The sequence below is a fragment of the Erpetoichthys calabaricus genome, chromosome 18 (genome assembly GCF_900747795.2).
Source record: "Erpetoichthys calabaricus chromosome 18, fErpCal1.3, whole genome shotgun sequence".
NCBI classification, from domain to species: Eukaryota; Metazoa; Chordata; class Cladistia; order Polypteriformes; family Polypteridae; genus Erpetoichthys; species Erpetoichthys calabaricus.
In genome coordinates this window covers 22,214,790-22,236,225 of record NC_041411.2, presented here as the reverse complement: position 1 = coordinate 22,236,225, position 21,436 = coordinate 22,214,790, and the positions used below count along the sequence as shown (strand labels likewise).

The 21,436-nt window shown below is 36.2% G+C and overlaps 2 protein-coding genes across 4 annotated transcripts in view; both read left to right on the top strand.

Annotated features, from left to right (window-relative positions):
* The window catches only part of ankle2 (ankyrin repeat and LEM domain containing 2), a 36,601-nt gene extending 16,163 nt beyond the window's left edge, over window positions 1–20,438 (top strand). The window contains exons 6-14 of the mRNA XM_051921282.1: window positions 2,295–2,483; window positions 3,259–3,381; window positions 5,304–5,370; window positions 5,552–5,733; window positions 6,024–6,130; window positions 6,559–6,746; window positions 8,823–9,675; window positions 15,075–15,206; window positions 19,934–20,438. Coding sequence (XP_051777242.1) covers window positions 2,295–2,483; window positions 3,259–3,381; window positions 5,304–5,370; window positions 5,552–5,733; window positions 6,024–6,130; window positions 6,559–6,746; window positions 8,823–9,675; window positions 15,075–15,206; window positions 19,934–20,177 — 2,085 coding nt within the window. The 3' untranslated portion in view covers window positions 20,178–20,438. The remainder of the gene's footprint in view (window positions 1–2,294; window positions 2,484–3,258; window positions 3,382–5,303; window positions 5,371–5,551; window positions 5,734–6,023; window positions 6,131–6,558; window positions 6,747–8,822; window positions 9,676–15,074; window positions 15,207–19,933) is intronic.
* The window catches only part of golga3 (golgin A3), a 158,303-nt gene that overhangs the window by 68,936 nt on the left and 67,931 nt on the right, over window positions 1–21,436 (top strand). The window lies entirely within an intron of this gene.

The window sequence follows — 21,436 nt, the reverse complement described above, 5'->3', positions numbered from 1 at the left end:
ACAAGCTTCCCACAAAGATCCTTTAAAATGTGTTATTTGCTTGAAGCACAAAGTTTAATAAGTACAATTCAAAAATATTTTTATGAGCCTCTTTAATTTTTTGGTACTGGCTTGTGGATTCTTTTATTGTTATAGTACTAATATATATGTGTGTGTGTATGCATATGGCTCCCTGAATGGAGTGAGGTGGCTCATTTTATAGAGCACCCGGGTGTCCTATGGTCTCCTTCTAGGCGCGCATCCGGGTATGGCAGCAGTCACGTTGATAAGGGCTCAGCCCTGGGCCCCAATGGTGTTGAGCTTCCATGCTTCAAACCTGTGGCACAGTAGTAAGCTGTGGGGGTGCCCTGTGTTGAACTGGGGGAGGTACTGCCCAATGCAAGCTCCTTCCCTTAAGAAGGTGTCCCAGCTGTCCATCACAAAATATATATGGGGCCTCAAATCGGCAAAAAAATAGTTTTGATTGTTCAAATTAAACATAATATTCAAATGTATTCAAACTTAGGTGTTATAATTCTGGCAGCATGAGCAACAGCAAGAACAAAAGAGCTCATTTAAACAGGAAAAAATCCTAGCAGTACTTGGGCTACCATTAAGTAAATGTTAAAGAATTCATTATCCACAGCAGGAGAACGCTGTTAAATGGAAGCATCTGCACTGCCATCTTTTTCTTCAGTCTAGAACTGACATCTAGGTATGCTGTCCTTGATAGGAGCCATAAAATAAAGTATGAGAAGGGGCTTAAGTCCTTAGAAGTCATGCAAGCAACTGCTGCACTTAGCTACATTATCATTATTTTTATTTATTTTTTCCTCATGGTGAGTCTGTAAAACTTGTGCACTGTCGAGTTAATACTATAGCCGTCAAACAAAAATCACCCATGAAAAAACTCCCCTTCACAAAAAATGAGTACAAAGTGGTATGGTCATAAACAAGTTAGAACTGGACATACATAGCATTGCCTGTAAATGCACTTGTGAAGCCCAAACACAATTGTCCATGATGCCTAAAAATACTAAAGACAGTCATTATTTTATTCTTCCTTAGCTAAGTAACTTTTTGGCCTTTGAAACACATAAATTCATTGTCTACCTAAACTGAGATACTATGAATCTATTTATGTCCCACAAGTTAAAAAAAAAAAACTAAATATTGCATTGTCATTATCTTTACGTATTAAGTCTTCATTGTAATTTTTAATTAGTAGACATTTTTATTCACAGCAACTTAAAAATTCTGTAAAATTAGTTTGAATATTTACCAGGAAGCTTCTAAGGCAATGAATGACAAAGAGCAAAGTTTTAAAGCAAATCACAAGAGACATAGGATGTAGTTAAAAAAAATAAAATAAACGCTATTGATGCAAAATAGACAAAGTGTGTGTACCTGTCTTAATAAATCTGTGGCACCAGACACCATTTGAGTGCTGCAGGTGGGAAGTAGCTGTCGAGGAATACGATGGGGTTAAACTAAATGGGGTCTTTTTTTCCTCCATTCCAGATGCAGCAAAATTGTAATAAAGGTGGCCTGAATATTTTTAATTATGCCTCATTGTTTTAGGTATTATAGATCAACCCAGCAGCCACATAAGATGCAGGCTAATTGTGTAACGCCATGTCTTGGGAGAGGTAACTAGATGGGATGTTGAAAAGGCTCTTATAAAGTGGGGATATAAAGTATTTTAGTAATAAAAGATAAATAGAAATGAAGACCGTGATGTTTAAAGTAACAGTCAAGAATATTAGGTTTAAGTTTGATCCAATTCAGAAAAATACTTTTTATTATAATGCAGAAATGTTTAAAAATCTTCCCTCAGTTCACCTGTAGGTCAAGAAGCTACACCAATAAGGCAGACATTATGGAGAGGTATGGATTTACTAATGAAGATAACAAGCTAACTGTCCAAAATTGAGAAATGGATGATAATGGAAGTGACTTGCAAAGACAGACCCGCAAAATACCGCAGTATTGCATAGCAATGTCTTGAGTTATCAAGATGACAAAATTAGTGCAAGGTGAAACGAGCAATTATTATTTTTTACAATGGAATGTCAGCATTTTGCCTTTGAATAAGACATTTTTGAAATAAATTTTTAAATTATATTTGATGAATTTCGATCAGACACCCCTAAAATATATACTGTGCTTTAGTCAGAGTGCCAGGTACCAAGAGATCTTTATATTTACAACTGTAAATCATATATGTTTATATAGTGCATCTGCCAAGATGTGTTTAAATATTGTGTGAATTCGTGTATTAATCATTGTTAAAATATCAATTGGATTTGCCACAGGAAGGATGTCGTTACAATGTCATGCACGTAGCAGCCAAGGAGAACCAACCAGCTATCTGCCAGCTTCTCCTGGATACCCTGGAAAACCCAGATTTTATGCGCCTTATGTACCCAGATGACAGTGAACCTATGCTGCAAAAACGCATTTGTTACATACTGGATCTGTATCTGAACACTCCTGACAAAGTGGTAAGTATAATTGGTGCTTCTACTACCATTTTCATTCATCAGCCAGCAAAGTTTAAAAGTAAATAAATCAGTGGGAAAAAATGCAGCCAGATGGTGGTTGTAACCTAGTGGGGGTGAATTTTTTTCAATAATTTCTTTCTTTCTTAAAAGTTTTATTGTAGATGTAGTTCTAGTATTACTGTGTTTACTGTAAACTTCTATTTCAGTCTTTACCTTGAACTGAGTGGGTAGATGATTTGTCTTGCTGGTGTTAAGCACTGTTGTTTTTAAACTAAGGAAAGTAGAACCTGTAGCAAGTACCATGCTGTACCAATCTGATTCAAACTGAATCATGCCATATAGTTCACGAAAGATTAACATCCCAAATATTGCAGGAAAGAATGTAATCTGTCATCTTTTAGGACAAATGATGCGAAAAGGTTGATTGCGGTCAACTGGCAGAATGCTTCATCATGCCAATTGGATTGCTGGAGATTTCCAGAATCTTCACATATCACACTAATGTGTACAATTCCAGAAGTGTCCACTAGCTGACAATGAAATACAGTGAAACAGCTTAATAATGCAGTAAATGGGGTCCATAAAATCTGTTTTTTTTATGTCAAATTTAGCCTTTTTTCATTTTGAATACTTTAATGAGCACTTTGGGACAAGGGTGTCTTGTATTTGCAATTTCTGCACAAGTAATAGGGTTATAAAGTTGCTATGCATCTGCATTAAACTTTTAAAATGATTTTACTTCTTCAGTGTTTCATGCAGCTTTATTTCCTTACAGGGATTTGAAACGCCTCTTCACTTCGCTTGCAAGTTTGGCCGTCCAGATGTGGTGAATGTATTGTGTTCACATCCGTACATTGAAAAGCACTGCAAAAATAAATACGGCCAGGAGCCAGCAGACGTACGTCATGTGTTTTTTTTTTTTTTTTTTGTGTCTCTCTTAGCCTGTTAATCTATGAACATTTATTATTAGGCCTCCCTTGGATATTAGTTCAAATTCAGAATAAATCCATTATTTTATATTAGCTCTTTATTTACTAACTTCTGGTGACTTTAACTATACCAGGTGTCTTATTTTAAAATTAACATGGTTTTAGGCTTATAAATATATATTTAAAATAAAGTTTTGTCTTCTTTTAATTGCACTATTTTAAGTATTACAAAAACATAACATTGTAAGGGAACGGGCTATTCATTCTAGTCAGCGTTGTCATTTCCTGTATTTCTTATCCTAGCAGAATGAGATCAGGTTGATCGACGCTCCCTGAGTAAATTCTTTGGCATACTATATTTTTTCCTCTCAGAGCAGGCTTTGGTTCTTTGTGGCATGGACTCCACAAGAAGTTGGAAACGTTCCTTTGAGATTCTGGCCCACGTTGACATGATTGCATCACACGATTTCTTTAGATCTTACACAACATAAATGTAAATGTGCAGTTGTATTTCCCATACTACCATATCCCAATGGTGTTTTGTTTGATTTAGACCTGATGACTGCAAAGGCCACTGAAGACCACTGAGCTCATTTTCATTTTCATGAAACCAGTCTGAGATGACTTTATGAGATGGTTCACTAACATGCTCGAACTGACCATTATAAGATAAGTGAATTGAGGCCATGAACGGATGCGCCTGGTCAGCAGCAATACTCAAAGAAGCCATGGCATTCAAGTAATGATTGATTGGTATTAAGGGGACAAAGTGTGCCAAGATGGCACCATTACACAAGGCAAGTTGGGTGCATGGATTTATGCTGTTGGTGCCAATTGCTGACCTTGCCATCTGTGTGCCTCAGCAAAAATCGAGGCTATGTGTTTCCAGTCTTTCTGTTTTGGCATGTCTGTACCCACTATAGCCTCAAAAATCTATGCCACCTTTCCCCCAAACATAATTTTTCACACATTTGCAGCTTTAGAGTAAACGTAGACTCAACTCTGCTTTCATCAGAGGTTTAATTTTTTTATTTTTTCCTAGTTACAGTGGCTGTTTCAAAGTCTTTTTATTCTTTTTATTATTCCTTAACTATGAACAGTGTATTGCTATATTCATAAACAATGATTATTTGTTAATTATATAGCAATAAAGTATTTGAAGAATCTATCGCTAAGGTTTTAGGCCCATGAGTTATTCCTAACTTGCTAAATATCAAATAGAGGTGTCATCCAAGTATAAACATTTGTGGTTCCTTTAAACAAAGGTAGTCCATTTAAAAGTTCTAAGCTGTTTACATACCTATGGAAATTCTCTTACTTGGAGGAATATTTTCTTCTGCACAGACCTCAAAATGTTTACAATAAAATTGTTATCATTAGAAAACTCTCCCCGTAGAACCTTTTAAAGCCCACTGTTCAAAAGTGTAAGTCCACAGTAAATCACACATACCCAAAACATTGACATACTCTTAACGAGCAGTTGACCCCAAATCATGTAGTCTCATTTGTCTAGCGACTCCGGTTTAATTTTGTCAAAAGTCATATGGGTGGGCTCTGTGTGTGCAAGAGCAGTCGCAACCAATGAGCACTCAGCCAGAAGTACAAAGTGAAGAATGCAGCTGCAAGGAGTAGGAACTGTGAGTGTTTTGGACCTCATAAACAGAAAAGGGGAGAACATGCAATACTGGAAATGTGACACTGTGTTGGAAAGTGTTTTAGTTGTATATTAATTTCTTGCACTAACCCAAAATTGATACTGCAGGCATATTAACATCATTTTTACATTACAATAATCTGAAAAAAACACATTAGAATAAAGAGGTTTATGTGGGGAGCAGACAACAGCTTTTTGTTTTAACAATTCAATATCTATTTTTATTCTGTCTTACAGGTCATCTGTGAAAGAAGTAAAAATAAATCTGAAGAGCTAAAAAGGAGGGTCAGAGATTACTTAGAAGGTAACTGATTTTTCTAATTTATGCAAATGAAACTGATTTATTTTGTGTGTGTGTGTATATATATATATATATATATATATATATATATATATATATATATATATATATAATAATTTTTTTTTTTATAAGGCTATGGATTAAAATAAAATGTATTCTTCTTTTTACAAAATATTCCATACAGATCGCTGCTATGTACCTTTGCTGCGAGCTACTGACAACTCTTCACCAGCTGTTATTGGGACTCCTTGGTCGCCTGACCCTCAGGAGACTGCATTCAGTCCGTTCTCCCCTAGAAATATGGGCAGTCCAAAGGACCCTGTTATGGCAGTGAGAGCATTTGCAGGTCCCCTCAGTCCATCAAAGGTGACAGTTTAATTTGCGTCCATCTACACTGCCTGTCAAATATAACTTTGTAATTTATTTAACAGAATCTTCAGCAATGGCAATCTTTTTGTCTATTCTTTGCTGTTGGTTTTATGTTATTTGTCAAAATCAGAAGTAGCTCTTTGATGATATTTTTTAAGATTTTTCTTGTTTTGTTGCATTTAAAAAGCTTTTATGATACCTTTTAATTAAAGGGAGATGTAACAGCATTTTGGACAACTAGTCCATCTTATTTGTTTTTTATTTCTTCTTCTTTGTGTCCCTCCCAGGCAGATGAGTTTAGAAAAATATGGAAAACTCCTCCTCGTGACCGTGCAGGTCACTTTCACCATGTGATGAAGTCTGATCATGAGAGAGGTGTGGAAAGAGTTGGAAGGCAAGTTATTCAGAAGAAAAGTGTTGAAGTGAAATGCATTTTGTAGGCACACTTGTTCTGCTATATTTATTATTTATTTCATAATAATTGCTGGAATATTAAATATTTCCTTAAAAAGCCAAGACTTTTCAATACCATCAAAAATCACCTACATTCTTGTATATAAATTAACAACAATGACTTGAATTGTGTGTTTTTCTTAAAGCCATCTGTCTGTTTTATACTATGTTAAGCACTATATCTTTTGTTGACATGTGAACTCTGACTCCTTCTGTTGGAGGCTGTGATGTTTGACATGCTTAATACTTGCAAGAGCCCTAACCTAAAAATGTGCAAAATATAACCAGACGCTGGTGCTAACAATGCTTTTTTTTTTCTATTCATTAGTACATATATGTAAAATTTTTGTTTTCTTTTTTTATTTACAGAGACTTGGCCCATGAAAGAGGACTACCTTGGGCTGAATTCTGGGAATTTCTTGACTGCTTTATTGACTTGGCTTCTTCTGAAGGCCTTCAAAAGATGGAGGAATATTTAAGTAAAAAAGATACAAGTGAACCCGTTAAGCAAGAAATGGGAGAAAATGAAACCAGCAATAGGTTCAAGAGCCTGCTGGGTAAGAATCCTTTCTGTACACATACATTTTTCTTATTCTTATTCTCCAAAGACCTGTTAGTGGTGCCACATGTGCTTTAGTACAGTTTTACATATTTTAAGTGTACTACAGGTGTTCTTGATTTAGAATCTCCATTATTCTCTTTCAGTGGCACAAGGCAATCACAAAAGTATTTTTTTTCTTTTAAAAACGGGCTATGAAATATTTTTATCCATCATTAAGATAGGAGTTTAGAGCTTTTGGAAAAAAATAAGTAGATGTCTGGTTACATTTAATTGCCAACTTTATATTTTTTATATTTTTTTTCTGTAGTGTGCTTGTTAATCATCAAGGAAAATCCTAGACCCCAGAAAATGTAAAGCAATCTGGAGATAAAAAAACTTTATGTATTGGACTGTAGGGAAGTAGTGAGAGTTACATCAAATTAGAGACAAAACCTCACTTCGTTGTGCATCCATTTAAAATAGAAAGTCACTTATAACACTGTTGGTGTAAAGTCTCCTTAGTGCCCAAAATGAGCAATCTCCTACGTTGATGTGATATGTATAAATATATTGCTAGTGTAACTATTGACGCTCCACAGCTATAATTGATGTTGTAGCCAATCACCGTAAGGCAAATGCTATATAAGACATTATAAACTCTTATGTGCATCACAGAAATGTACTTGCACTGTGGTATAAATTTCCATAGTAAATCACTAAAGCTAAAAGAATACAAATTCTTATCTTGTTTACATTACATGTTACATTTACATACATTTGCCTACATTTTAAAGGCTTCAGCAAACTGAAGTTATGTGTACTTTCAGCTGTTCCATTGTAGGCTTCTGACAAAACAATTTCATTTCTTAACTGGTCCTTTTTATGTCTCCACACTTCCAGAATCTTGTTTAAGTTGTGATTTACCATTTTTCTTATTAACCGGCTTTTAAAGTTTCTAGGTTTTACATACTTTATCAGGGTTCCAACTTGACAGAAGTTGATAAAAGGCTATATAAGAGTTCCTATTGGACTGTAGTGGGCTACTCCAAGCTTTTCATTTTTCATGTTCAGTTGTTGCTACCATAGGTCTTTTCGGAATTCTTAGACAAAATGATCAGTTGGATAAGGAAAAATTTGCAGAACAAAAGTGAACAATGACAAAGATTTTTAGGACAAAGCCTGAAACTTGCAGTCTGCCTCAGCTTGTGCTCCAATCTGTGTGATGTTGGTGCCTTTGTTTTAAAATGACATTGTGGCTCTTAATATTATTCTTTGACAAGCAGACTTTAACACCTAAACTGTTGTAACCAAAGGCTTTCTCTTTTCTTGTTGCCTGCAGGTTCACCTGTAATCCCATAAGAGTTTGTCTCTTCTGGATACTTACATTTTTTATCTAGGTGCTTATACAGCTTTGTCCTTAAAGACGTTAATGCTGTGTTGGCAACACTGTAATCTAGCTTTTGAGCCCTGGCAAGAAAAGGTATAAGCAGTTAAGCATCAACTAGATGCAGAATGTTTAAATATGATGTTATGTTTCACTTTTAATTATGACTGCTAATGCCACAGCTCTTTTAGTGACTGCATGTGTAATTGTAAATTGCAGTCATGTCTGATGATGCTTGAACTTTAACTATTTATGCCTTTTCTTTAGCATAGATAGGACGCTTCTGCCTCCTTCAAGCCATTGAAACATTGAATACTTTTCTTTCACTAGTCATATTTATATTGTGACATGTCTAAATTTATATTTTAGACACTTAAGATATCATTTTGACTAGACAAAAATGCAAATTAGAGACATAATGTGCTTTGAACTGTATAAAATTGAGGGGGGGGGGGGGGTTCTAATATTTCTGTAGAATAAAAGATACCTTAAGTTTAAATTGAGAATGATAAAAATGTCATTACAAATTCTTAAACTGAAAGCACATTCGAAGTCCAATCGGTTACTAGCAGTCAACATGGAATTGCAGGTGTCATTAGTCATCATTTTGAGTAGGTAACTATACTTCTGGATATAATATAGAAGTTCGTATGAGACTTGAGTGGATTTATATTATGTTGTTATATTGTTATCTTATTCATTCTACAGGCAGGCCAAAAAAATCCAGCAACTCTATATCCGTTGGTGCATTTCTGGAAGAGACTGATGACATGAGTCTCGAAGAAATCAAAAACAGACAGAATGCTGCCTTAACAAACATTTCATCAGTTTGTGCAAAAGACTGCTTTGGGGCAACAGGAGGTTTGGAATGCCATATTCTTCCTGTTAACCACAGTACTGATCTTATAGAAGCTGCAGCTGAACATGAAAAACACCAGCTAGAAAAAGAGATGATTTCCTCAAACAAAAATGGTTTCTGCTCCCCTGTGGACAATGAGCGGATACAAAATGGTGAACGGCCTTCTAGAAACCCATCTGACAGCAGTTTGTCACCAATATCCAACTTAATGGTGGAATTTGAGAGACTGACCTTAGAGGAATGTACTGAACATGAACAGAATCTGTCAGAAAATGTAAATGGTGGTATAAAAAGTCCAGAGATTAAAGGTATTGGCTTATCTGAGGTTATTAGTGAGATGAGTCACTTCGGACTTTCTGAAAAAGAGGAGAGTGTGTTTGCAAAAGTCAATTTGAAGAGTAGTAGCTTCTGGAAAAATTGTGAACCCATGGAGAATGAAATGGAAGCAGAAGATAAGTCCAGTACAAGCTCTGAGGAATGGCTTACTGCAGAAGAGGACCTTGAGGTGCCCAATGGGAGGACACGGAGTTCTTTGACCTCAGAGCTAGATGGACCTAGACCTTTGTCTTGGGATCAAGGGGGAAAAGATTTAAACAGTTCAGGGTCTAGCAGCTCCTCTTATAAATCACTTGAAAACTCTCAAGAGGAGTTTCTGTTGAGAACTCCTCCAACAATTAAAAAGAAAGGCCTTTTCATTCATGGGTAAGTTTTCCTATTGTGTCCTACTCCGTAAGAAGTTCATGTATTAAAGTCATTCTGTTCAGAATAGAAAACAGATGCCATGTCAAATGTTTACATCCAATGAGGCTAAAGACTTCCAAACTCAATTCTTCACTACAATACACGTCATGTGACTACTCGTCTCTTATATTAAGTCAATTAGGTTATCAACTTTATTTCCATAAGTATTTTGTGGGAATTTTTACCTATTCCTCCTGACAAAAGTAAATCAGTTAAGTTTGTGGGCCTCATTGCTTGGACATGGATTAGCAGTGCACAACTTTTATTTATTTTTTTTTTTTATTTATTTTTTTTTAAATGGGATTCAGGTCAGGGTTTTCTAGTGGCAACTCCAGAACTTTTATCTTGTTGTAACTAAACGGCTTAAAGGCAACTTTGGAGGTATACTTTGCATCACTGTCCTTCTGTAAGACAAATTATGACTCACGTTTAAAGTTTCTGGCTGATGTCTTAATGTGTTGCTTTAGAATTTCTAGATAATCCACCTTCATCATGATGCCATTTATTTTCTGATGAGTCCCAGTCCCTTTCCCAGCAAAGCACCCCTGCAAAAGTGATGCTGCCACCCCCAAGCTTCACAGCTGAGATAGTGTTCCTTGGCTTAAAATCCTCACCATTCCTCCTCTGTACTTAGTGGTGATAATTATGGCCAAACATTTCAATTTTGTTTCACCTAACAACACAACAGTCCTCCAAAAGGCCAGTTGTTTGTCCTGGTGATTACCTGCAAACGTTAGGCCATACAGTATTTGTTTTTATAGCAGTCTCTGAGTATGGGCATGGTGTTGAATGATTGTCTTAATGGTAGATGTAGATACTTTGGTACCTGATGCATCCAACTCATTCACCCATTTCTTTGCTGTTTTGGGGTTAAGTTGAACCTTTCAACCTTTGAAAATGACCAGTAGAGGAAGCAACTGCAAATAACTTGAGCTGAAAAATGTCCAGTGCCTGTCTTGGTGGCAACCCAAAAGCAAGTTCATGGACTCTAATGCAGAGGGATGATGTTGAGTTAAGCAATCAGGTTTTTACATGATGTCACACAATTTTTCCCACAAATACTGGGAAGCAGAATGAGACTAAGACTGCCACCAAGTGCTGCTCCATTGTAAGAAAGACCTCTCATGGATTTGAAACATTGATTACATCAAACATAAAAGAGAGAGAGAGATAGATACGTGTACTATCCATTATACTGCTTTGTTTTCTGTTGCCACTGTTTTATGCTATTGAATGTAGAGCTGTATGCTACGACTTTTTATGTTTGCCTATATGCTACATTTTATTATATTGTATACTAAACTATCAAGACACATTAAACATTGTCAGTAGGCCCCTGCACACACTATGGCTCAGTACAGTTTTCAAGTATGTGTTTTCTTCTGAGTAAACATAATGAAAACAAAACGGGACCCAAACAGCAGAGTTTCTGGTGCCAATTGAACAGTTTTCACAATAAGCTGAGAGCCAGCAAGTCAAGTCATGTGGCTGTATTGCTATATTGTCCATACACCGTAGGATCCCCAGGACCGTGGTGGAACATATAAACATGGGGCAAGTGAGAGACAAATAAAAAACATACTATATTATAAATAGATCCATAAATAAAAATATATAGTAATGCATTAATTTAGGCAGTAATGATTATATAAGATCTAAAAATAAAAACATCAGTAATAACCACTACTAGTAGTAAATAAACTACTAGGAGCAGATCTGAGGGTGGTGGGTACAGCACAGAGTTCAGAGATCGGACAGCCAAAGTGCTGTTGCAGAACCTGGCAGAACTGGTTCAGATGCTACAGCACCTTCTTCCAGATGGAAGTGGGACAAAGAGATTGTGAGAGGGGTGGGAGTGGTCCTCCATAATGCCATAGGCTGTGTGGATGCAATGCATGGTAAAGATGCCTTTAATAAAGGGTAGAGAAAGGAAACATAGTCTTGTGTATGTGAAAAATTTGCTGTAGCCGTGGAGAATGACTTTTTGGGGATATTGGCGAAAGGATGAACGAACATACTTATGAACAGCTACACCTGGTGGATTCACCATTCTCAAAGGGGACACCATCTGAGTGATCTATTCCTATGGCTGCATTAGCCCAGAAGGTTTGGTGTGCAAGAGACTTGAACATAAATGTAGAAGATGGATATGGCTGGAATGTCTTTGATGGACTAAAAGATCTGTTCCAACTATTGAGAAATTGGTGTCCGATTTGCAAGAAATTCTGACCTAAGTCGACAAAAGGCAGAGTGTAGTTGACATTTGAATATTGGGTTTAAATAACTTAATGCTGATTCGATCTTGGTTTTAGGACAATAAAGCAGCTCTTTGCACATTCACAGATATTTGAGGTATTGTACAGTATTTCTAACCTGATCTTTCATAGATAAGTGTAATACAGCCATGATGAAAATAAAGCCCCCTGAAGCTGATGTCACAGTTTTTTGCTGGTAGCGTGGCTTGCTGTCTGTCTTTGACGTTGATGCATTTTCCCACCGTAAAGGAGAATAATTATCTCCAGATGCTAAAGGTTAAAGGAGATCAGAAGAGTGAATAACAAACTGGTACAGTGGCATCTTTACTCCAGACGGTGTTCTAGACAGTAGTGCTCAAAATAATTCATCAAGTCCTTGAATAAACTCTTTTGATTTACTGGTCAGTATAAATACCTAGTCTCAACTGTGGTCATCAGCATTAATAAGCGAAAGAGATTATGGGTACACTATAAGCCCACAGAGTGGTGCTACTTTGTAGGTGACTTAGATACCCTCTCTCTGATTGAGTGAGGAGCTTTACAGTCCAGGATTACCGTTTAGAAAAGTTACTGCATAATGAGTTGTTTTGAGGTTCTTGCTACCATGTGTCCAATGAAAGAAAATACTGGGGAACACCTAGGAAGCACTGGAGATTAAACATCTTACATTCCCCATGGAAGGCCAACAATTGATTATGATCAATGACTTTAAATTGAAATATATAAAAGTGGTTTTTGAAACAAATCTTCATGTGCAAGGGTGGGATTGGGGGCAACAGTTCCTAGAATTGTTTAAAATATATATAATACAAAACCTTTTTAGTCACTGTCAAAATACAGGTACTCCCCTTAAGATGCATTGCACTTGTCCCAGTGCTTCTCCCATTCCTGGAGACATTTTCTTACTGCGTCTAGAATCTCCTGAGATTTTTTTTTCTGGATTTTTAACATGATACCAAATCATCTTCCTTTTCAGTCTCTATTAATTTTGGGAACAAATAAAAGTCGCAGGGTTTGAGATCTGGTCAATATGGGAGGTAGAAAGCAACAAGCACATTGTTTTGGTCACAAACTCTGACAATGACAGCATGGTGTGCTGTCATGTCGCAAAAGGCAGTTTTCCAAGTGCCCACGATGCTTTCTCACAGATGCCTCAGTAGTTCAGTGTAATGTTGTTGATTCACATAGCACTCTTCAAAGAGAAATTTCTATCAATGTGTCTCTTAATTTCAAAAACACATTCCTCATTTCCTTGATGTTTTATAGAAAAAACATTGCCAAAGTCAACTGCAATGGTAGAAATAAATGTCAGAAAAACATGTCAATCAACTGTTAACAAGACTTTAGGCACGTAATACCTAGCGGAAGAGTTGATACTTCATCTTAGGCCTGTGCTACTGATTAATTGGGTCACCCCTTGTATATCAAAATTAAGAAATGGATTTATTTATTTTTTTCTTTTTTAAGATAATACACATTTTCATTCGTCATGGGTACAGTGGGCAATTGTTGGTGTCCAGTATTTTAATCAACACAGGCAGATTTTCATGATGTGGTCTTAAGATTATACAGTACATTTGTCTTTGTGTTACTTGCCCCTCTAACAGGAGAAATGCATGGGGTTCTTTCTCTTTTGGCCTCTTATGCTATGTTGTGTCAATGCAAAATAGATTATAACACACAAGGTATGTGTAGGTGGCTGCATAGTTTTTTTTTTTTTGCCTCCAGTGTCTGCGTAGAGAAATTAAGTATATTTTTTTTATCTTCACTAGCATTGCAGAATGACAACTGTAACTGATCATTATGTTAAGAATTCATATTTAGTTATTTTCATACACAGTGTTGCTTTGTTTACATATTGTTTTCATAAATACTGTAAGAGGTGGATGCTGGTCAGCAAATACAACTAGTTGTACTATTCAAGGTGCTGGCTGGAAAGTGAAAGCCATGAGTTTGGGGCAGCTGACTAACAGCAAGCAGTGGAAATATATGTGATGATGTTATAATGAATTTGTGTGTTTGTGCTGTTTCTGGAAAGCAATACCTGTATTGTACATCACCGGGCACACAAGCCTAGTGAATCAATGTCTTGGAATATGAATATATTATCATATGAATATCATATAAATTGATTCCAGTGTGGGCATGGATTTTTCCATTTTTTTTGTCAGTCTGGCTTGCTTTTGACCTGTTCACAAAACAGGAAATTGATGCAAAACAAGAAATGGCTAGAAAGATGCGAGCACAGATTAAGAAAATGAAGATATTGAAAAGCTATTCTGACAGGGTCTGACAAGTTAAGCGGGGACTATTTTTTGTCTTTTCGTTGAAGCAAATGCTTTAAAATACTAAACTTAACAAGCCATAATAGGAAATCAAATGTTTTCTCCAATATTAAGTAGTTTACATCTAGAGTGTTTTGACTAGGTTTTGTTTAGAATATATTAATAGTAGATTGAAGGTTAAGGGCCTTGTGCAAGGGCCCAGCAGAGTAGGATCTCTTTTGGCAGTGACAGAGATTAGAACCGGGAGCCTTTGGGATATCAGCGCAGAGCCTTAGCCTCAGAGCCACCACTCCACCCCCAAGGGCTGATCCTATTATCAAACCTCCCCTTTTTTATTTATTTTATTTTTTTAAAGGGAGCAGATTTAGGAGTGGGTGGTAGAAGGCTGTGTAAGTGTTCCATGGGGAATTCAAAACTGATTTTTTTTTTTTACTCCATGTAGTTTGTAGTGATAGCAAAAAAAATGTTTTTCATGTAGAATGAAGAGAAGATAGTTGGATATAACAGATCTGTGCAAACGATGTGAAACTGGGTAAGATCGCATTCATCATAAGCAGAAAGCCATATTTCCATAATTCTGTATTTCTGAATTGAAGGCAGGACTATTGACCAATGAATGAGAAGGAGAAGCGGGTCTTACCATTTTTGGGTGGAGTAATCCTTTAATACTTTATAAAATACCTAAGATGAAACTGCACTGTTTTCAACCTGAAGGATTGCAGCCTTGAGTTTTTTCTTTATTCATTCAGTTTTGTGTAAAATAATGTGGTGAAAGATTATAACCAAAAATTTATATATTTTATTCTTTTCCTTTTTATAGTGACAGTCCAACAAAACTGGACAATGATGTACTTTTAGCCTTAGCAGAAGTAGAGATTGATATGCAGAAATATCCATCATTGCACAAATGGAAAAACACAGTTCTGTCATATACTACTTCTGACATGCAAAGGTAAGAACAAAGCTAAATGTTTGACTAACTGGGAACAATCCTAAAACCATTTGTCTCCAGAATTTAAAAATCTCCATACTTACTACAAAATAAACGTACATTAGGGTCATAATTAATGGTTAACATATTTTATTCCTCAGAGTTTGAACTCTTAACTTTGTCCTTTTATTAACCACCTTTGAACATGCAAATGTATTTCCCGGCTCATCTACCCTGTGTTTTCTCTTCGTGATTTTGTGAGTAAAGGTACCTGTGAGTTTTCATCGGTTGTGGAATTTGCATCTCAGAATGTCTACTCTGCTGATTTTGTGCTTGAATCTTTTTTTTTTTTTTGGCTCCTTGGTTGATTTAAAAACAAAATTTACGATATAAATAAATGCATCATTTCATTATCAATACCAATTAGATAATTCAATTAAGAACACATTGGCTTTCACAAATATGTCAGATGAAATAACAAAAACATTCTCAAAGGCGCTTAATCTATTTCAGGGTAGCAAATTGCCAAGTGATCTTTAAAAATTAGCATGTGCATCTGTTTCTGCAATCTGTCTAGTTGACTCACATTTGATGTCAGCTGGAATTTGATCAGTCACTCCAGACTTTTACATGGAGTAGGCTTGTACGTTTTTTAAATAGCTGACATAATCAAGTATGAACAAAATGTTGAGCAACTTGAACACAAATTGAAGTTTACTTATTTTTAAAATTTAGCTCTTGGGGCGTACACAACTCATTGGAGTTTATTATTTGTTAATGTAGTGTGCTTGGTGAACCTCAGGGCCATCTGAAAGTTAAAGACAAGTTAAGATTTAAGGAAGGATGGGGCAGATGTTTCACTTCTGCTTTAAGAATTCGACATGTAGGCAGCAAAGACGACCAAGTACTGATGCATATTTTAACGATTATTGCTGGTTTGTTTAAGTATAGAAGAAAATGTGAATGAAAAGAGAAAGATTAAATGTATGATGTTTTCATATGAACATGTTTAAATTTAACATTTAAACAAGTGAAATGACCCTTTTTGTGCTACTGCCTGTAAATGTGCACTTCAAGCTATGTTACTATAAGTGTGTAATTGTTAAATTGATGTTTTATAAAGATAATGATATACCCCATGTTGACTTAAATACAAAGTATAAACTTCACTGACAACAAAGTTGTTATGCACTCTCATCTGATAATTATATGGTAGAAGATATTTTTAAGGGATTAATGAATGAATAAATTAATCATTGCTGGTATTGAACTGAAATATGTATTTGCATATAATTGGTATTATTTCATTAACATTATTATCGTTATACAAACAGGAGTATGTTTACCATAGAGGAGTCTGTCAGCCTCTCTGTTAATCAATCTTTACTGTTTTTTTTAGCCCTTAAAAAATTTCCCATTTTGATTTGCACATATTACAACTGCTTAAAGAGAGTGTACCTGTTTAGTAGACTGGATGGCCTACTAGCATATTTAAATTTGCATTTATCCCAGATTCCCATTTGTCCCAAGACTAACACTAACTGCTCACATTAGCAGCTACCAGAGATGAACACAAAAGAGCAGGGAGAAGAATAAACAGAGATAGCAGGCTAGAAAATGAGATGAGTGACTGTTGCAAAAAAAATTTACATTTGAATGGATTGTAATAACATAACCAGCATCAGAACACCAATCATAAGTCATGATTGTAAAATTTTATTTAAGCTTAAAAACAGTACTTGTCCTGGATGAGCTGAGCCAATTGATTTGATTCACCATAAAGAGTTAGAACACCCATAGATAGCCCAAGTTTTCTTTTAGAGTTTTGTAGTTGTTTGCCTATATAAGAATTTCTGTAATTACAATTCTGTCTATAAGTAAAGCATTTTGTTTTTATAAGAGTGTGTAATATATGAAGATTTACTTGATGTACATGAAAAAACTCCACTATTAAAATTCACAGTTGGCAAAGCAGCTTGGGAAAGCTTCTTATCTGCACAAAAAGTGACCAAATCCTTCCACAGTAATATGGGGGTTCTTTTGAGAGCAGATGATTTCAGTTACCTTGTTAGAGAAACAGCTGCTAGCCATTGTAGTATGAAAGCTTGCTGGTGAGCTGCGAATAAAATTGACAAATTAAATTGTCCGATTAAGCAACCCCTGAGGTTTACAGAGGCAAGTCAATATGCGTTAGGAAAGACAAACCTCAGATCTTTGGAAAGCTGAGGCACTGGGCATTTAAAAAAACGACCACATAACGACCTGTATGTCACTTTGATAAGCATTCACCCCATTCAAGTGTCTGTTTTCTTATCTGTAACTCTCAAGCAATTAATGCAGCACACTGACACAAATGTATTACCATTTGAAAGTAAAACCTCTGCAGTTTTTTTTTTTTTTTTTTTTTTTTAACAAACAATGACAATAATTTTAGTTACAGATGCACACTTGGAGTAGACTATGCAGTGGCAATTTTTTCAGGCTGAGAAGACAAAGAAGAAACACGGATAAACATAGAATGCAGTATTTTAAGAGGCTAATTGTGAACTTCATGTATAACAGTAATTAAATTGATTACTTTATGCATCCTCTATAAAAACTGACCTTATTGACCTTCCTGGGAACAATGAATGTGGGCAAAGTTTTGCATTTTGAACACATGGAATTGTTTAGTCACGTTCTTTGAATGTAATGGTCAATTTGTTACGATCATTGAGGGTATCGATCAAGGAGTGTAGCTTTTCAAACTGAGGCTGTTTACACTTGAAGAATAACCTAATACAGTGGAACCTCGGTTTACGACCATAATTCGTTCCAAAACTCTGGTCATAAACCGATTTGGTTGTGAACCAAAGCAATTTCCCCCGTAGGATTGTATGTAAATACAATTAATCCGTTCCAGACCATACGAACTGTATGTAAATATATATATTTTTTTTAGTTTTTAAGCACAAATATAGTTAATTAAACCACAGAATGCACAGTGTAATAGTAAACTAAATGTAAAAACATTGAATAACACTGACAAAACCTTGAGCAACAGAGAAAACTAACACTGCAACAGTTCGCGCTATAGCGCTACGAACCGCTCGCTAAAAACACTTTTGTTTAATGAGTTTTAAGCACAGGGAAAAAAAAATGAACATTTGAAAAAATCCATAATTTAATAAACCACCAAGAAAAGTAACATTGCAACAATGCACGCTACGAACCGATCGCTGTAAACAGAAGTGAAAACAAAATCAAGCCCAGTGCATTCTTTAACTGCCTTCTCTACCTTATGAGTCCAGCCCCCTCTCTCTGTTTCACTGCCTGTGTGTGTGCGCGTCTGTCTCTCTCTCGTGCTGCTTGTGTGTGTGTGTGTGTGTGTGTCGCATGCTCTCTCGCTGCACAGGAAATGCACAAGGAGAGACTGAACATGTACAAACTGATAGGGAAACTGGCTTGTTCGTATACCGAGTGTGTGGTCGTGAACCGAGGCAAAAGTTTGAACCTTTTGGTCGTAAACCGATTTGTATGTGTACTGAGACGTTTGTGAACCGAAGTTCCACTGTGAATGTGTTTGCTTTGAAGAGTTTCAGCATCAGTATGATCAGTAGAGGTTCTATGGATACTCATGCATATTGAAGGGAGAACAGTGTAGTGTGGGGTGTATGATCACTCGGTTAAATAATTATCAGCTTTACCTGCTGCAATGCTGGTAATAAAACAATTCACCGGACACCCCTCAAGGGATAGCAAGTTAAATGTAAGTTGAGTGAGGGATCTCTATGTTGCTTTCTGGCCTGGATGACAGAAATGTGAAAAGATCAGTACCGTTTATGAATGCTATTCATACATCAGTGAAAGTCAACATTAACACTTTAACCTTTTAGGTTGGGGGACAATGTTGATGAAGTCTTACTTTCACAAGGAACTATGACATGCTTTTTGAAATACGCAAAATAATACAATTTGTCATGTATGTATGCTTGTAAAATGAATAGCAAAATTTTCTGAGACGATGAAAACACTTCTGACATCAAGAAACAACCACAAATAGGCACATATTAAACAGATCATGTCTTCATAAGGATATGTTCAGTTGTTTGTTCCATCTTTTAATGAAAAGACTTTATATTTAGGAAAAATCAAACCATGTAATTCCCTCCCAAGTCATTATTATCTAGTTATAAAAAAAAAAAAAAAAAAACTAAAAAGCAGATGATGAATTTGTTGGCAGCATAGCAGTTAGCACTACTCCTTAATGGGTTCCGCATATTCATGTGGTCATTGTCCTTCTGGGGTGTTCACATCCTTCTTTGGTTTGGTTTACTCGCATATTACCAAAGACATGCAGATTAGGCTAAATGGAGAGTGGGGCCTGGAATAATGAGACACTTAACATCTCTACCCACCATGCTCCATTATAATATTTTGAATGTTGGTGGCAGCTGTACCTTCCAGTGATACTTCTTATCCCTTTCCGACTTCTGAATTGTGCTGATTTTATGTGACATTTTTCACTTTGTTTTAAAGCTTTGATGACAAATCATGAATCACAATGTGAATCAAAACAGCTGTGGAGAGAATTAGTAATTTTAATTAAAGGTTGTATAATTTCAAGTTCTATTGGTTGAAGGGCATTCCTAACATTTGGTGTCAGAATTCCCAGCATGTTTCTTTAAGATGATTAATGATAGAATTCCAAAACTAAGGAGAACTGCGTTTTCTTTACCCTTTCATAGCTCTTCCTTGTTCTTTTCCAGTTGGCCAAGCCCAGCCATGCTCAAAAGAAGGTGTACACCTCAGCCAACTAATACCAGCTCACCATGCAGAAGTGGCCTTTTTTCTCCAAGCAGGTACAGCCCCGGAATGTACATGTCCTCTCCCGTTACAGGGACTGACCTGGGGGCAAGTCCAGGACTGTACAGCCCAGCACATCCAAGCCACATTCAGCTGCTGAGACTGAAACATTTCAGTGAGCCAGTGCCAAGTTACCAGATGATATGAGCAACTTGGAAAAGGAAAATGGGGGTTTAATGCACACTTGGACATTACTGTTTAAGAAACAGTTCAACCATTTAGAAAATATGCACAGCAGTGTTTTGTTTTTTTTTCATTTAAATATTTTAACAGTGAACTTTTGTTTTGTCTTTCCCTGTTCATGTCATTTTACACACAGTGGGATTGTACTGTAAGTCAAATGCCAACAGAAAAATGTATTTCATAAATAATTGTTGACATATTTCAATAAAATATTGCTGTTGTGTATTTGTGATTTCTCTGAGTAAAATGCTTCTTATTCATTATTTTAGCAAGAAACTGTCCTCATGTACAGGTATAGTCACCTTAAGGGTTCTACATTAAGGTTCAAACCCACCCACAGGGTCCAGACATGTTCAAAATCAGGGTATGACCCAGACTTCTGGGGATGTGAGCAAGCATTAACATTGAGCTGAGGATAGGAAGGCGTAGTGTGGTTACCCACTAGTGTGGCACCTTCTTGACTGTGCCACTTCTTCTCTTGTATGTTATGGTACAGCCTTCCAGGTCTGCAATCTTCTTGGCCAATTTAATCCAGAAGAGTCTTTCCAAAATTCCTTCATTAAATAAAAAGCTAGTATCTCTGCTTTAAAGACTTTCAGTTTGTATTAAGAATTAAATTACCAAGCCAGAGCCACATTTCAGTGATGATTTTTAACATTTCCAGTAACCCGAAGACATTCAAAAGGAAAGAGAATGCAGGCTTGAACCTTTGTTCCCGTAAGTGCATGTTTTGAATTAGTACCCCGTTAGCATTTTCAACCTTTATTTCTTTATTAGTGCTTGAGCCTTCTGGTGGATCAGCATTTCATCCAGGCTAGTTTTAACCCTTGCACCCATCAGAGTGGAGAGTAGAGAATGGAAGGGTCAGTAGGTACGTTTGTCAGTTCTAATACACCCTCTTGTGCATAGCCACGTTCACTCAGCAGGACAGTTATCCTGATGCATGTCTCAGTACTTGGCAAAAAAACTGCAGATTGTACGTCAAACCAGAACACTAAGTCAGCAACTTGAACTACTCGACCTTGTGTTTTCATGTATTCTGGTATGATGCGACCTATATTCCAAATACAAATGGGTTTGTTTCAAAGAACATCTTTCCATTAATACATCTGTAGCATTAGGGTGTTGTACCGTGTAAGCCATTATGAATGTGGTGAGAAGTCCAGCAAAATGACATCTTTTATTGGCCAACTAAAAAGATTACAGTATGCAAGGTTTTGAGG